General features: G+C 38.7%; 1 protein-coding gene across 4 annotated transcripts; it reads right to left on the minus strand.

The window, feature by feature from the left end:
* Positions 1-608: 608 nt before the first annotated feature.
* On the minus strand, positions 609-9,722 carry LOC146576256 (immunoglobulin lambda-1 light chain-like). 4 transcript variants are annotated; one of them, XM_085271376.1, is made up of 5 exons: positions 8,685-8,724; positions 6,513-6,616; positions 3,813-4,030; positions 1,858-1,895; positions 609-1,121 (listed from the first exon to the last, which is right to left on the minus strand). In XM_085271376.1, the coding sequence occupies exons 1-5, from the start codon at positions 8,722-8,724 to the stop codon at positions 799-801; spliced, it is 723 nt and encodes a 240-aa protein (XP_085127502.1). In that variant the 3' UTR covers positions 609-798. The 4 variants fall into 4 exon arrangements, with proteins under 4 accessions (XP_085127502.1, XP_085127499.1, XP_085127501.1 ...); XM_085271373.1 differs by lacking the exons at positions 3,813-4,030; positions 6,513-6,616; positions 8,685-8,724 and adding exons at positions 9,265-9,586; positions 9,683-9,722; XM_085271375.1 differs by lacking the exons at positions 6,513-6,616; positions 8,685-8,724 and adding an exon at positions 4,228-4,267 and having other exon boundaries at positions 3,813-4,131.
* Between the last annotated feature and the right edge of the window lie 7,062 nt (positions 9,723-16,784).

Raw genomic sequence — 16,784 nt, forward strand, 5'->3', positions numbered from 1 at the left:
TTTCCTTGGGAGATTAGAGCGGGGGCATTATCTTTCCTTTTTTATGTGTTTTGGGGTGTAACACATTTCATTTCATAACTGGACTCTATTTAGTGTTCCATGGCAGTAAATAAAGTTATGTTTAGGCAAAAATCAAACAGGATTCAGCTAACTGTCTCTGAATGATCAAATGGTAATAATTAAAACATTTCCAGTAAACAGCATTTTCATTTTATTTTACAGAGAGCTGATACTTCATTTACATGAGGTTATAACACCTGCAGGTGCATCATGGACATGAAAAAACAGAAGAGCAGAGGTTATGCTTCACTAACTGAGTGTGAAGATTCATTTGCAACATTTTAAACCGGTGACACTTGCTCTCTCTGTTACTCAGGAAGAATTATTAAATGATGCTCTCTAGTGTTCAAATATTACATAGCGTGTATGTCAGAAAATACTTATGTTTTAACTATGGGAAGAAGATATTTTAAAAAGTGGTGTGCTTATGAGTGTTTTTTTCCTCTCTGTGCCCCTCTCCAAAATTTAACAGTTCATTTTAATAACCTTAAACTTATGTTGTTTATAATACAGTGATACATTTTCCCATTTACTCACAAGAAAACACATTTTTTAATTCAATGCTTTTATTAATTTAATGCAAAACACAAATTCCTGAAAATACTTGTCAAAAACCAGCAAATGAATACATGACTTAAAACTTTTGCATTATTCTGATTTCTAACATGTAAAGACTGTAATGAGCAAACAGCACAAGCAGTAAAGAAGCAGATTTTAAATGCACATTCTGGTCCTCGACTATTCAGTGGGACATTCTGACTTCTTGATGGTTTTCTCTGAAGTCTGTGAGCCCAAAGACACTTTACATGTATAAACCTTATCCATGTTCCAGTCTGATGTCTGGATGGTCAGAGAGCTGCTGATTTGGTAAGTCTGGTCTGGTCTCTGAACAGCAGTGCTGGTAGAGATCCCACTGCTCACTGGACTCCCAGCAGCCAACCAGCTCACATCTGCAAAAGGCAAAGACTGACTGGACAGACAGACCACAGAAGCTGTGTCGGACTGGAGCTCAGCACTGGATGGAGGGAAGACTGTCAGGACAGGAGGAGAGAGGCTGGAGCCTGAAAATACATGAAGAACATTCAGGAAATTGAAAAATCAAAGGAAATGAAATGAAATAATGAAAACAGAAGAAATCAAGACATCAATAAGAGTCAATATGGAATAAACATAATATTTGTTATGAAATTAGAAGAAAACAATACTAATGTGATTTGGAAAAATATACAGACATAACAACCCAACATATCAATTGATTTTCTTTTTAAGTTTTCCTAAAATAAAATATGACTAGTTACTCTTTAACTTTTCATGTAAGATGTCGTGAGTTTAATTCTGGAGGTTTCTGCATAACATGTCAGTTACTGTGAGAAATTTTCTTTCATTAAAAAAAAAAACTGTACAGCCCGTTTCTAATCACTTAAAAGTAATTTTTAACTTTAGTAACACTGTTAACTACTACTGAAGAAAAAGAAAACAATCTTATATATGTTTTTGAAATGCCAACCCCAATATTAAATAAAAACACTATGAGAATAATAAGAACAGATGATATCCTATTTCACATAATGTTTAGTGAACAACATTTATATAAAAATATACAAATTTGGTTTGACACCTTTTCAATTTTTTTAATATAAAGAATTCATGTCTCCTGCACATACAACAACCTCAAACTATTTCATGTTGTATAAAATCATAAAAATTATGCAGAACAAGAAAAATATTGAACTAAGTAGTCATCAGCAGAGTTTTGCAAAATCTCTGTTGTTTTATGATCAGTTAAAAAGCACTTACTTGTCACAATCAGCTTGGTGCCTTGTCCGAATACCACAGTGATTCAGTTTGTATACATGGCTGTACAAAAACCTCCTGACTGTCACTGATGAGGGGAGAGGAACTGAAACATCCTGTAGCTAACTTTCACTGTCAACATCTCATTCCCTTCATCAATCTGTTTGTATTTTATAACTGCATTTCTCTGTGTGTAGTCGTGTTTTTTCCTTCTTGTCACTTGTTTTGTGTAAGACTTAATTAAGTACTCATTACTGATCTGAATTAAACAGAGATTCACTGTCTCTCAATGAGATTTTGTTTAGTCTGGTTCACTATGACGGAGCATTTTTGGGAGAGTCTTCCCATGTCTGACAGGAACTCACTGCAGAGTCTCCTGTCTCTGCATGATTGATAAAAGACTGCAAATCAGTGTTTGGTCAGGATTTAGATATTAGTCTGTCTGAGGAGAATCCTGCTGAAAATGCAGTTGACCTGTGAGAATGATGAAATCTCAGAAATGAGGCGAAGAACCAGGAACCTGTTTGTACCAGCCGACATAAAAGCTTTCAGCTTTTTTGATGCTGTATTTGAGCAGGTTAAAGGTAAAAAAAAAAAAAGGATTTTAAAAAATGAGCAATCCAATGTTTAATAAAACATTATCTGGAGGTTGTATGTTACTCTGCATTTTCTTGATTAGACTATACTCAAGTGAATGAGTCTAAGAAAGCATATGTACTGCCAAGAGGTTTGTAACACATTGTGATAAGTACAGTGTCTTCTATTTCTGCGAACTTGATAGTTAAATGATAATTAATGTTTGATGAGAACGTAGAGTTGAATCTTTCTGAGGAGAATCTTGTTTCAAAGCTTTTGAACTGTCAGAATGGAGAAATCTTAGAACATACAGATGATCTTCTCTAGGAACTTGTTTATACAGCTAATAGAATTCCTATCATCTCTCTCAATGTTGCATTTGAGAACAGCTTGTTGAAAACTTTGTACTTAAGTACAGTAAGTAAGTATTTGTACTTGGTTACTTCCCACCTCTGGGGACAGAAAACCTGTTCCAACGCCAAGTGAGCTGCCAGAATGAAAACTGAGGAACCCCTCCAGGAACTTGTTTAGACCATCCAACATAATTGAACAATCTTGCAGCTGAGAACAACTTCTTGACCTGGAGAAACCTTGTGGACAGCAGGTATCTGGATAAACACTTCTGCTGCATTAACATGTGCCAACAAACACAGAAAGAACATGAGTGAAATGTCTTTCTCCAAAACGATGGGCTATGAAACAGATGAGAAGAACGTCTTACACTTTAGAGAAGTGATGAGAGAGCAGACAGACCCCAGCATGTTGTCAGTGTGAGGTGTAAACATCCTTTAATATTCAGCTGAGATGTGAAAACAATTGTAGTGACAAGAGAAGCAACAGCTATAATTCAATGTAGCTGCATTTTCACTTCATATGAAACATTTTTAAACCTATTATGCAACTTTATCAGTATCCATTTGGGTTGATTAATGTGATTTACTGCAGCTAGAATGTGACAGTTATCAGAGTTTTAGGAAACCGTTTGTCAAATTGCTGTTATTTAAAAACACACACACATAATAGGTTTAATTGTGTTAGATGCACATAATTTAAAATGCACATAATTGTGTACATATATATGGCAATTTGTGTTGTTGGTGGTCATTATACTCCTCGATATTTTATACTTTCAGTGATGAATGTAAAAATATATCAAAACAAGTAATTCAGTATTTATTAGCAGACTGTCTGAAGTGGAGGAGTTTTCATTGATGAACATTAAAATAAATCAAAAATAACAATAAACACACTATTTGAAGGTGGTGGGTTTACACTGAGTTTGCTGAATGGGTCTTTTGTCAGCATGTGAAAAATAGAGCATCAAAAAGCAGAAGTATCAGTGGGGAGGTTTTTGTCACAGTGTGAATCACTGTGATACGTATTCACTAACAGAGCTGTCCCATGTCTTACAGTAATAAACTGCAGAGTCTCTCTCCTCCACATTTTTGATGATCAAACGATAATCTTTTGTTGACTGATGAGTGGATGTGAATTTTGGAGAGGAGAACCCAGAACCATAGGTTGGAGAACTATCGCTATGATAAAAATACAGCACAAACTGAGGAACTCCTCCTGGAATCTGTTTATACCAATAGACAGTGTTAGTAACAGTCCCCAGGTTACAGTCCATGGTGGCTGTCTCTCCTTTCCTCACTGATAAAACAGGAGGTTTCTGTGTCAGCACCGTCACACCACTCACACCTGCAAACAACATGAAGACATGGAGTCAAGAGAAACACAAGCACATATGAATCCAACAAATAACTACTAATCTGAAGTATAAATGAGGTTCCATACATGTTAGAGCAGTGATGAGAGCACAGAGAGTCACCAGCATGTTGTCACTGTGTGTTGAGACCTGTGACTTAGAAAGAGTGCACTGCTTCTGTAGGAGGAGAGGAGGTGTGAGCCATTAAATATGTGACAGAAACTCAGAGAGACTGACAGGAGGAGGAGCTAAATCTGCGTAGTTTGCGATGTTTGGGTAATTTATGTTCAGTGGAGGGTAATTCTGTTTTTGTATTAATAAATATTGGTGATTGTGATGTCTCCCTCCTCTCCCTTAAAATTGTGCTGCTGCATTTTATTATGAAAAATTGTTTGCTATGTCTCCTGGGTGAGGTGTTCCAGGCATGTCTGACTGGGAAGATTCCCCGGGGCAGACCCCGGATATGCATATCTCTCGGCTGGCCTCAGAACACCTTGATGTTTCCCCAGAGAAGCTGGAGGAGGTCTGGGGTCCTCTGCTTAGGCTGCTGCCCCTGAGACCCGGCCCTGGATAAGTGGAAGAAGATGTATGTATGGATGGATGGTTGCTATGTTCTTCAGGTTTATTACTGATGCTTTTACCATTACCAGTTTTTATGTTTGGACAAAAAAAAAAAAAGATCAGAATCCCGCTAACCCTTACAGTTACCTGTTATAATTACATAATCAACAACCTTGAAATGTATGAACTTCTCTGGAAATTCACATGAAACTGGAGTGTTTAGGATTAGGAGAACATTTGATAAAATGTTACGCCATTTATGAATATTAAACAACTGAATAAAGAGTTCAAAAAAGAGAATAATTTTAGTACTAGAACTGTGTGGGCGCCTGTTTCATTGCAAACTTGAGCCACATGAGTTTTGTGGTATTTCTCACAAATGAAATCACTGTGATACAGGCATTTTGATATAGTTCCCCTGATTCACAAAAACAAATACCAGTGTCGCTCATCTACATCTTGAGAGTTAAACACAACAATTAGAGGACTGACTAATTTGCGTTTACTAAAACATTTTGGTTTTAGACACTCAAATTCATTTTTGTATTCATTTGTTTTGTTCTACAATTAATGGTTGGAAATGTTAACTCAGTCACTCAGTTGTGTTTTGTTTGTTTTTTGTCACAGTATTCATGATTGTGTTATGTTCTACTCAATAGAGTCTATGTTTCAGTGCAGTACAATGCTTACCCTCCTCCTTTTAACTCTAAATCCATGTCTAAGGATGATGTAGAATTTAGTCAGTCTGAGGAGAATCCTGTTACAAAGTAAAGTGAATTGTCCTCATTTAAAAACTCTCCATCAGCTCCATCAGAGACTTGAACCATTACAGGCAGTTCCTTGAACAATTTTAGTTCAAATGCAAATGGCCTTATCATCACACATCACACATTTTCTTCTTTTCTTACATTTAATGATGCTGAATCTATGTTTATAACTATTTAAGAGTTGAGTCTGGTGTCTAAATTTATATTACTTATACGTACATGCATAAAATGTAGGTCTGCTTTTTGTATATGATTTTGCATATGAGTAGTTATTGGCTGACAGCTGGGATATGCTCCAGCGCCCCCCGCGACCCTGAAAAGGATAAGCGGAAGCGAATGGATGGATGGATGGATGAATATGGATTTTCCCCAGTTTTCTTTGTTCATGATTTCAATGATAAATATTTTTTAAAAAAATGAACAAACAAATAACACACTATTTGAAGGTTTGTTAGAGGTGTCGTTTACCAGGTTGTGAAAGAGTCCTTGTGAAATGCACTTCACACACGCACAGTTGTTTGTCACCAGATGCCACGTTTATTTCTAGTTTTCATTTATTATGATAGTCCACAGTCGGACAGCTCCGGTCTCAGCTGATTTTCAGCCTCCCCCCCGCTCCTCTCCCGTCTCACTATAAAAGGGGAAGGAAACCATCATCAGTCCAAATGCCATCAGCTGTTCTCACCTGCGTCTCCAGCACCGCCCCGTTGAGCTCACTGCACCACTCCTCCCCTGCAGCCGTGCCTGGGACCACACCTCCGCCACAGTCTTAAAAAGCAGAAGTATCAGTGTGGAGGTTTTGTCACAGTGTGAATCCCTGTGATACTCCACTGTTAGCAGAGCTGTCCCATGTCTTACAGTAATAGACTGTGAGTCTCCTGTTTCTGCCTGATTAATTATGAACTAGGAATCAATGTTTGACGAGGATTTAGAGTTGAATCCGTCAGAGGAGAATCCTGTTCCAAATTCAAGTGAGCTGCCAGAATAGTCAAAACTTCGACCATTCTGAGGAGCCCCTCCAGGAACTTGTTTATACCAGTTAACATAATTCCATCATATCTCCCTATGTTGCAGCTGAGAACAGCTTGTTGACCTGAAGAAACTGTGTGGACAGCAGGTGTTTGGGTCAACACGATCACTGCATCAACATCTGCCAAGAAACCGAGAAAAAAAATGAGTGAAAGATTTACCTAAAAATATACAGATTTTAAAATCAATAAAAAGAATGTCTTACACGTCAGAGCAGAGATGAGAGCACAGAGGGTCCCCAGCACTATGATAGTAGGTGGAGAAACTGATCCTGAAAGATGAGAGGGGCTGTAGTGAGAAGAGATACTGAAGCTTATAAAGACAGAGAAGCAGAACTGAAAGAGGAGGAGATTCAGCAAAACAGCTTTTATTTATAAAAGACTAAATTACTGATATTAATAATTCATAATTTCATACAGTGAACATTGCCATTATATGAGCATTATTGTTTCAAACTCAATGATATCACCATTTTCTTTGAATTTGCTCTACAAAAACTAATATAAATGACTTAATCAGTGTATATGTCACAGTACTGGGTCTGCGACTCAGTATTTGTCTTTCAGGTTTTAGATTTATATTCTTTGATTACTGTTGTTCATGATTTTGGTTTCCTTTCAAGTTTTCAGTGACCTTAGTTCTCCCTCCCTTAGTGTTTATCTCAGCCTGTGTTTAGTCTCTGCTGCTGTGTTTTCTCTGTGCTGTTCCTGTGTTCACCGCTTCATGTCGAGTCACCCTTGTCTCTGTGTTCGTTCATCTCCTGTGTCTCCCCAGTCAGTCATGTCTCTCTGTGAGTGTTAGTTACCCTTGTCTCTGTGACCCATGTTCGCTCTGTCTTCGCTGTCAGTTGGGTCTTCGTGTCAAATCTGTGTCTTTTACTTTGATAGTCTCGCATCCTTTGTAAATATTTCCAGTTTTGCTTCCTCCATGTCCCTGTGTGATTTCTCCCAGATTTGTCTGATCCCCTGTTACTCCCTGTGTATTTAAGCCCTGTGTTTTCCTCCGTCAACAAACAAAAAAAGCAATAGAAATAAACACAGGGAAATTACCTTATCTGTATATGTTTACATTCCCTTTCTACCTCATTAACATGCTTCTGATGAACTAAAGCTGATTCAAAATAATAAATCTCTGCAACTAGCTGATCTGATCTGAGTCTTGGTTTTTTTTTTGACTGAATTTTAGTGAAGCATGAATTAGTGAAATTATTGAACTGTAATATAAAGAGGATTTGTGTGGTCTCATTTTTCTTCGTACTGTGGCTTGAAATCAGATTAACCAGTTAATATGTTGACAATGTTTTTTCATCAAACATGTTTTACAGTACAATAATATTAAAAGCTGATGATGTGAGGTTTTATGTGTGAATAATATGTGAATATTTTGGTCCTTTATTTATTTAAAGTGAAAGTGGAAATAAATAAAGAAATACAATAAATACATTTAAAAGAGAAATGTTTAAGAACTAATTGTTTATATGGTGCACTGAGTTTGTACCCAAAAAGCAGAAGTAGTAGTGAGGAAGTTTTTGTCACAGTGTAAATCACTGTGATGCGTACTCCTTAACAGAAGTGTCCCATGTCTTACAGTAATAGACTGCAGAGTCTTCCTCCACCACATTTTTGATCATCAAACGATAATCTGTTGTTGACTGATGAGTACATGTGAATTTTGGAGAAGAGAATCCAGAGCCATAGTATTGAGAACTCCAGTCATGACGAAACCTCACTACATACTGAGGAACTCCTCCTGGAATCTGTTTATACCACCAAGCAGGTTCATTAGTAACAGTCCCCAGGTTACAGTCCATGGTGGCTGTCTCTCCTTTCCTCACTGATAAAACAGGAGGTTTCTGTGTCACCACCGTCACACCACTCACACCTGCAAACAACAAGAAGAACAACTAATTATTTTGTATTTTTATACAGCACTACAGGTCAATTGCTGTTGTAATTACATGTGCCATATGAATAATAAAAAAACGAAAACTAATGTTTAGACCATCTAACATAATTCAACCATTTCTCTGTGTTACAGCTGAGAACACCTTCTTTACCTAGAGTGGACAGCAGGTATCTGAATAAACACTAACACTGCATTAGCATCTGCCAACAAACACATAAAGAACATGTGTGAAATGTCTTTCTCCAAAAAGATGGGCTATGAAACAGATGAGAAGAACATCTTACATTTTAGAGAAGTGATGAGAGAGCAGACAGTCCCCAGCATGTTGTCAGTGTGAGGTGTAAACATCCTTTACTATTCAGGTAAGATGTGAAAAGAATTGTAGTGAGAAGAGAAGCAACAGATAAAATTTAATTTTGCTACATTTTCACTTCATATGAAACATTTTTGAACTTCTATTTAAGTATCTATTTAGGTTGATTAATGTGATTTACTGCAGCTAGAATTTGACAGTTATCTGAATTTTAGACAATCATTTATCACATTGCTCTTATTTAAAAACACGTACATCATTGTGTACATATATGTGAAAAATTGTGTTGTTGGTGGTCATCATATTCCTTGATATTTTATATACTTTCAGTGATGATTGCTAAAATGTATCAAAAAGAGTAATTCAGTGTTTATAAAAACACTCTCGAAAGTTGGTGGGTTTTCATTGATGAACATTAAAATAAACACAAGGTGGGTTTACACTGAGTCTGTTGAATGGGTCTTTTGTCAGCATGTGAAAAAAAGAGCATCAAAAAGCAGAAGTATCAGTGAGGAGGTTTTTGTCACAGTGTGAATCACTGTGATACGTATTCACTAACAGAGCTGTCCCATGTCTGACAGTAATAGACTGCAGAGTCTCCCTCCTCCACATTGCTGATGATCAAACGATAATCTGATGTTGACTGATGAGTGGATGTGAATTTTGGAGCAGAGAACCCAGAGCCATACTTTGGAGAACTAGAGTCATAACGAAAATACAGCACATACTGAGGAACTCCTCCTGGAATCTGTTTATACCACCGAGCAGCACTGCCAGTAACAGTCCCCAGGTTACAGTCCATGGTGGCTGTCTCTCCTTTCCTCACTGATAAAACAGGAGGTTTCTGTGTCAGCACCGTCACACCACTCACACCTGCAAACAACAAGAAGACATGCAGTCAAGAGAAACACAAGCACATATGAATCCTACAAATAACTACTGATCTGAAGTGTAAATGAGGTCCCATACATGTTAGAGCAGTGATAAGAGCACAGAGAGTCACCAGCATGTTGTCACTGTGTGTTGAGACTTGGAACTTACAAAGCGATAGAACTGTTTCTTTAGAGGAGAGGAGGTGTGAGCCATTAAATATGACACTGAAACTCAGAGAGACTGACAGGAGGAGGAGCTAAACCTGCATAGTTTGTGATGTTTTGGGTAACTTGTCTTTAGTAAAGGTTAATTCAGTTTTTGTATTAATAATTATTGCTGATAGTGATGTCTCCGTCCTCTCCCTTAAAATTGTGGTGTTATATTTTATTATTATAAGTTGGTTTCTATGTTCTTAAGATTTATTATTGATGCTTTAACCATTACCAGTTTTTATATTTGGACAAAAACAGAGCAGAACCCCATTAACTGTTACAATTAATTGTTATAATTAGTCAAAGGAAATGCATAACTTTTCGTGTAATGTCACATGAAACCGGAGTTGTTGGGGTTAGGAGAACATTTTATAAAATGTTACGTCATTAATGAATATTGAACAGCTGAACAAAGAGTTCAAATACAGATCACTGTGATACAAACGATTCACAAAAACAAAGTTTCTCTCATCTACATCTCGAGAGTTAAACAATCTGATTATCACTGTGACACATATTATTGCAAACTGATGAAACTGAGCACCACTGTTACTAACACTCAGGATGTAACTCTTCTAATCCTGGTGCACAATTCTGGTAGTGAATATCTGTTTGCACACAGGTGTGTACAAAAAGGTACTCACAGACATACACCATTGATTGTCTGCTGCCTCTAAACATATTGTGATTTGTCGGTCTTGTGTGCCGCTCAGTAACATTCAATATTTATTATTTACTGTTACTTATGCTTATGTTGGTTGTTGTTGTGGTTTCCATACTGTGTTGTTCTCTTCTTGCTTGTGTTTTTTTTTCCAGCAGGTGATCAAACATATTTTTAGTGTCTTTTCTCTCTGTCTCTGTTTTTCTTTCCCTCTCCTTCTCTTGAGCCTCTTCCCAACTTCTCTTTTCTTCATCTTTCCTATCCCCTGGTTCTGTCCATTTCGACTGTAATAATTAAATAATAATTAAAAGTAAAAAAAGAAATCAATACATAAATAATATCGAACAAACTGTGACAATCAAGTGGACCATTATAGCAAAAGCCGTAACGATCAGCTTGCAAAAAATAAATCTGTTGGAAATTTTCCTTGGCCTTGAGACAATAAGTCTGATTGCAACAGTGTCGGACAGACATACAAAAAAAAAAAAAAAAAAAGAGTTGAGTCTGATTTCCATTAAAGTTATATTACTTATAGATAACAGCATACAGTATTGGTCTCCTGTTTTGTATATCATTATTTGAGTAGTTTTGACTGAATAGTCCCCTTTTGGCTTTTTTCATGATTTTCATGATTAATATTAAAATAAAAAACAAAACAAATAACACAGTATTTGAAGGTGGTGGGATTTCAGTGTGTTTGTTGGAGGAGTCTTTTAAGCTCTTTGGCATCCTGATAATAAAGCAGAAGTATCTGTTTGGAGGTTTTTGTCACAGTGTAAATCACTGTGATACCCCACTGCTAGCAGAGCCGTCCCATGTCTGACAGTAATAGACTGCAGAGTCTACCTCCTCCATGTTCTTGATGATCAAGCAATAATTTTTTGTTGATTGATGAGTGGATGTGAATTTTGGAGCAGAGAACCCAGAGCCATAGGTTGGAGAACTCCAGCCATGATAAAAGGACACCACAAACTGAGGACTTACTCCTGGAATCTGTTTATACCACTGAGCAGCATTAGTACCAGTCCCCAGGTTACAGTCCATGGTGGCTGTCTCTCCTTTCCTCACTGATAAAACAGGAGGTTTCTGTGTCAGCACCGTCACACCACTCACACCTGCAAACAACAAGAAGACATGGAGTCAAGAGAAACACACTGACATTTAAATGTAACATGAGGTCTTTTCTTCAATATATTTTAGACTCTTTACATGTTAGAGCAGTGATGAGAGCACAGAGAGTCTGACAGGAGGAGGAGCGTTGGATTCGTCCCCCTTAGTCATTGAGGGCTAGCAGGAGGGACTATGCGCTTACCTGCTGCTCCTTGGCAGGTAGCTCCATGCCCTCCTGGGTTTTAATTGCACCTTAGAACACATATGCATCAACACTACAATGAGCGGGTGGAGGGAGGTTTGGAGTCTTCTCCCACCCCCATTCTCTGCGGCCTGCTGGAGCGGGAGGGCTAGTAGGAGGAGTTGGCCGTCCGACTGCGGTCTGGGGTGTGGGGCCTCCCTGCTGCTGCGGAGTCGGGGTGGTCTGCCTCTCCCCACCGCAGGGAAAAGGGTAACACCACCTGGGTCTGGGTGCAATTCCCCCCTCCAGGGGCAAGGGTACCTAGACCCGGTTTGTAGAGTACGCTTGGGGAGTGTGATTGTGTGTACAGCGTCTCTTTATATCTGTCTCCACGTTGGTTGAGTGTGGAGTGAGTGCATATGAGAGCATGAGGGTGGGAATGGATGTTTGTGTCTGTGTGTGCCTGTATGTCTGTGTCTATATGTCAGGTTGGGTATCAGACGCCACCTCTCTGGGGACACCTCAGGCCCTCCAAGGTTTGGAGGCCTATCTCCACCCACCACCACTTCCCCTGCCGGTGGCGGACTCCCTCAGGTGTCGGTGTGTTGGTGGTTCTTTGTGTCTGGGGGTGGGCGTCCGGGTACACACCGGCTCACTCCTTGGCGGCCGCTTGTCGGGGCCTGGGGCCTGGGGCTCGCTCGGGCCCCTTTGGAGGTGGGGTGCCCCCGGCCTCTCGGCCTAGGGCTCGGTCACTCAGGCGCAGCTGGGGGCCGGCGGAGCTCACGGGCGCGTCACTGCAACTCCCCCTGACTTCTGCTCCGCGGCTGCTGGGCGAGCCCTCATCTGGGACTCTCCTCAGCTCTTACTGGGACAGTGGCGCGGCTGCCCCTCTGTTGGTCTTCCATGGTCTCTTGTGTTCTGGGGGCCTCTGGATGTCTGGAGTTTTGATCTCCTCCATACCCGCTTCACACCCTGGAGGACGGGGCTGTGGCCCCCCCACACTCCCTAGCAGATCATTACATGGAGAAACCTTTGGAATGCAAGCATGCTGATCCACACAGGTATGCACACATGGGTATTCACAGACGCGGACTAAAGCTTTCTTGGCTGCTGCCTCAAAGCACACTGTGCGCTGTCTATCTTGCGTGCTGCACAATATCGTTTATTACTTAGTAAATACTGATATCTATGACTAGCTAGTTTATTGTGATGGTGCTTTGTTTTCTCTATTATTATGTTGCTCTCTGTTGTTTGCTGTCTCCTCTGTTTGTTTTTGTTTGTTTGTTTGTTTTTTTTCTCCATACAGGTGACCCAGGAGTTTTTTTTTTTTTTTTTTGTCTCTCTTCCCCCCCCTTCTCACCGTCTCTTCTCCCCTTTGGTTTTCTTTCTTTCTCTCCCCCTCTCTCTCTCATTCATTCCCCCTGTCCTATTTATTAAAAAAAAAAAAAAAAAAAAAAAAAAAAAGACAAAGGATGAACTGAAGCTCTGCCATCACGTAATGTCGCATACTGCTGTTTCTGATGTCATTTAGGAAAAAAAAAAAAAAAAAAAAAAAAAAAAAAAAGGATTCGTCCCCCTTTCTCTAACCTGTATTATTAACATTATTTTCATAAACACTGATGTTGGTAATGTTTTCTTCTTCTTTTTCCCCTTTTTTCATTTCTTTTTTTGTTTGGTTGTTTGATTGTTATTTTAATTTTATAATGGTTACTATCTCCACATCTAAAATGAGACAGGATTATAGTTGGTTATATTTTACTTAAACTTGTGCTTTATTCAAAAAATATGCCTTGATGTAACTTTTGCTAAATTTGAATTCATCACCATCTACAGAACACTGTTAGATATTTTTAGTGATGCTGAGGTTCTTGTATATTTACCTCACTAAACGTTACGTTAGTGACTACTTTCACACTAACTTGATCAGACTGCTTTTGCAGCTTTTCTCCCAGTACAGCTCTCTCCTCCAGTCCGAGTCACCTCCTGGTAGAGGGAGAGCCTCATTAGCTGATCAGCCCCAGCTGCAGTTAAGTAGCAGAGGGGGTTGTTAATCAGCACAGGAGCACAGAGGCTGCAGCCAGAAAATACAGTGTTCAGCAACTATAAATGCCATAAAAGTCTGAAAGTCTAGAAAATGACAGTAATGATATTAGCATTATTTGCAGAAACATTAAGTTTTCAGCTTAAAATTTCCAAACTATGAAAAACCATTAAGAACATCCAGTGAAAGGGAAGCACAGAAAATATATGCTGTTCCAAAAAAATTAAAGAAACACTTTTTAAGAGTATCGCATCAAGTATGTTAAATTTCTGGTCTGATCAGTCAAGTAGCAGAGGTTTGTTAGATTGTTAATCAATTTCAGCTGCTTTAGTCTTAATGCAATCAACAACAGGTGCACAACACGGGCAATGATGAAAGAACAATCAAAACAAATGATTTTACACGTGGAAGTCACTGGCATTTTCCCCTTTTACTTTTTCTGAGTGTTTCTTCACTAGTTTTGTATTTGGTTATGGTCAGTGTCATAGCTGGTAGAATGAAGAAAAACCTGGACTCCAAATCCTCCAGTATGGTGGAGGAGTGTGTGTCTCTGGTCCAGTGGATTCTGGGCTCCTACTGGTGCACAACAATACTCATGAGGAGAGAGCATACAGGGACTTCCTGAAGAAGTGAATTGTAGAGGAGTAGAGTTGAGAGTAGAGCTGCAGTGAAGATTAGTTACAGAGCTGGACTCCATTTAGTTTATTTTGTTATGAGAAGTTCATAGACCAAACCAAAGAGGTAAACTGCCTTTAATTTACCAAATTATAGTGAAATGCAGCCTGAAAATATAATAATACAAATCACATTTTATAGTCCAGGGAAGTCTCATCTAATGTTACAGAGAACGGACACGACTTCATTTGCATGAAGTTATAAAAGATACAGAGACCTGCAGATGTATCCTGGACAGGAAGAGAGGGAGGAGGAGATGTGATGCTTCATTAACTGAGTGTGAAGATTTGCAAATTTACAACTGATGTTTTAAACCAGTGTCACCTTTCCCTTTGAGTTTTCAAGCAGAATTGTGTAATGATACTCTCCAGTCTACAAATATGGAAAAACAGGCATTTTCAGAGCATTTCTTTAGAGTAAAACAGTTAAATGTGGTTACACATTGATTATGTTCTCATATCTTCACCTTACTAAAATGCAACAATTTCAGGTTAGTCATTCTGAATTTATGTTAGTGGCTACTTTGAAAGTGTATTCTTGCTTACTAAAAAAGTAAAACAAATGTTGCATAGCCAATGCTTTTATTGATATATGAAAAATAGCAGTTTCTCTGAATATCTGCAAATAAACACATGACTTAAACATTTTGCTTTACTGTGATTTCTAACATGTATCATATCAAATTATAGCAAATTTATGTGTATAGCACATTTAAAGACCAAAGTACACCAAAGTGCTTCCCAGTAATACCATAACACAGATAAAATCACAATATAAAAAAATATAAACTACAGATATAAAATAATTACATAATGTAAATGCAGAGCCGGATGAAAATCACTCTAATTAGCCTCGGATGCTAGGTTAAACAAGTAAGTTTTTAGACATGATTTAAAAGATTGAATAGAATCAGATGCGCAAACGTCAAGAGGAAGATTATTCCATAATTTGGGTGCGGCAACAGCAAAGGCACGGTCTCCTCTAGTCTTCAGCTGAGATCTAGGTTGCACTAAGAGCAGTTGACCCGATGATCTTCGTGCTCTCTAAGGGCTATACTGACAGAGGAGATCAGCTAAGTAATTTGGCGCCCTATTATTTCGAATTTTATAAGTAAACAACAAGATCTTAAAATCAAATCGATATTTAATAGGAAGCCAGTGTAAGTTGGCTAGAACGGGGCTAGAACTTCAACATGTTTTGAAGTTCTCCAGGGCTGGTAATGAACTAATCATTTAATTAACCCACCGGGCCTCGAGTCCTGGAGTTCGACACCCCTGGGTGTGTACCTGTACCTCAGGTGGCAGAGCAGGTCAGCCACTAACCAGAAGGTTGGTGGTTCGATCCCAGGCTGCTCCAGTCTGCATGCCAAATATCCTTGGGCAAGATACTAACCCCAAGTTGCTCTCCGATGCGTCCATCGCAGTGTGAATGTGTATGAATGGTAGATACTTAGCACTTAAGAGCTCAGAAGAAAGTGCTTGTGTGAATGGGTGAATGAATTAGTTGTATAAAGTGCTTTGAGTGCTCAGAAAGAGTACAAAAGCGCTATATAAGAACAATTTACCCCTGGTCTATTGTGTCAGCTGTTTCCTCACGTGTTTCCACTTCCCCTAATCTCCCTTCTTTATATTTAGTCTGTGTGTGTCCTTTCAGTCTTTGTCGGATCATCTGTGTTACCTCCCTGCAGGTATTCCTAGTTACCATATCATAGTTGTCTTAGTCCATTCATAGTTCCTCTGTCTCATCTCTGTCTCAGTTATTTCAATTCTTCCAGTTTAGGTTTTCATTTAGCTCTCGGCCCTGTTTGCCTTCGTTTGAGTTCATGTTATCAGCCACAAAAAATGCTTGCCTTTTGTTTACCTCTGAGTTCCATATCCCTTTGTGTCTTCACTTGCCTCCATTCAACAAACACACTGGCATAACCGGCATAACCTGCCATGACAATTACATTTATTGGCAATAGTTTGTTGTAAAATAATCCCATTCAACACAATTCTAGAACTGTATTGTATTCTTTTTTTTCTTTTTATTTATCAGTCATCAATAATAAAGTATGTTTTGTGGGGCTCCATCAAGCTTGGTTGTCTGTTGTCTTTGTGTGTTTGGATTAAAGAATGTTAGCTACCGCTCACCGCTCGTCTGCAGGCTTTATTTAAGTGGAAAACTTCCACCTGGACTATACTGTTATGAGTTTTCTTTGTCTGTTTTCTCATGCATAGAGTTTGACGAGTATTATTTTGCTCTTCTCCATTTCATCAGTTATGTAAAGTTTCAAAGACATTCTTCACATTTCATTTTTGTTCTACATTAAGCTTACT

Source organism: Mchenga conophoros, linkage group LG4, assembly GCF_057382185.1.
Source record: "Mchenga conophoros isolate Kocher_MC1m ecotype Shallow Benthic linkage group LG4, M_conophoros_male_GT1.1, whole genome shotgun sequence".
NCBI lineage: Eukaryota > Metazoa > Chordata > Actinopteri > Cichliformes > Cichlidae > Mchenga > Mchenga conophoros.

What these genes read in the sequence shown, in the direction of transcription:
- LOC146576256 (XM_085271373.1), bottom strand. Translation starts at nt 9,722, where the DNA reads ATGCTGGTGACTCTCTGTGCTCTTATCACTGCTCTAACAT. An exon ending in TGGGACAGCTCTGTTAGTGA is followed by an intron (nt 1,896 to 9,264) that starts ATACGTATCACA and finishes AAACTGAATCAC; the next exon opens with TGTGGTATTCGGACAAGGCA. An exon ending in CACCAAGCTGATTGTGACAA is followed by an intron (nt 1,122 to 1,857) that starts GTAAGTGCTTTT and finishes ATGTATTTTCAG; the next exon opens with GCTCCAGCCTCTCTCCTCCT.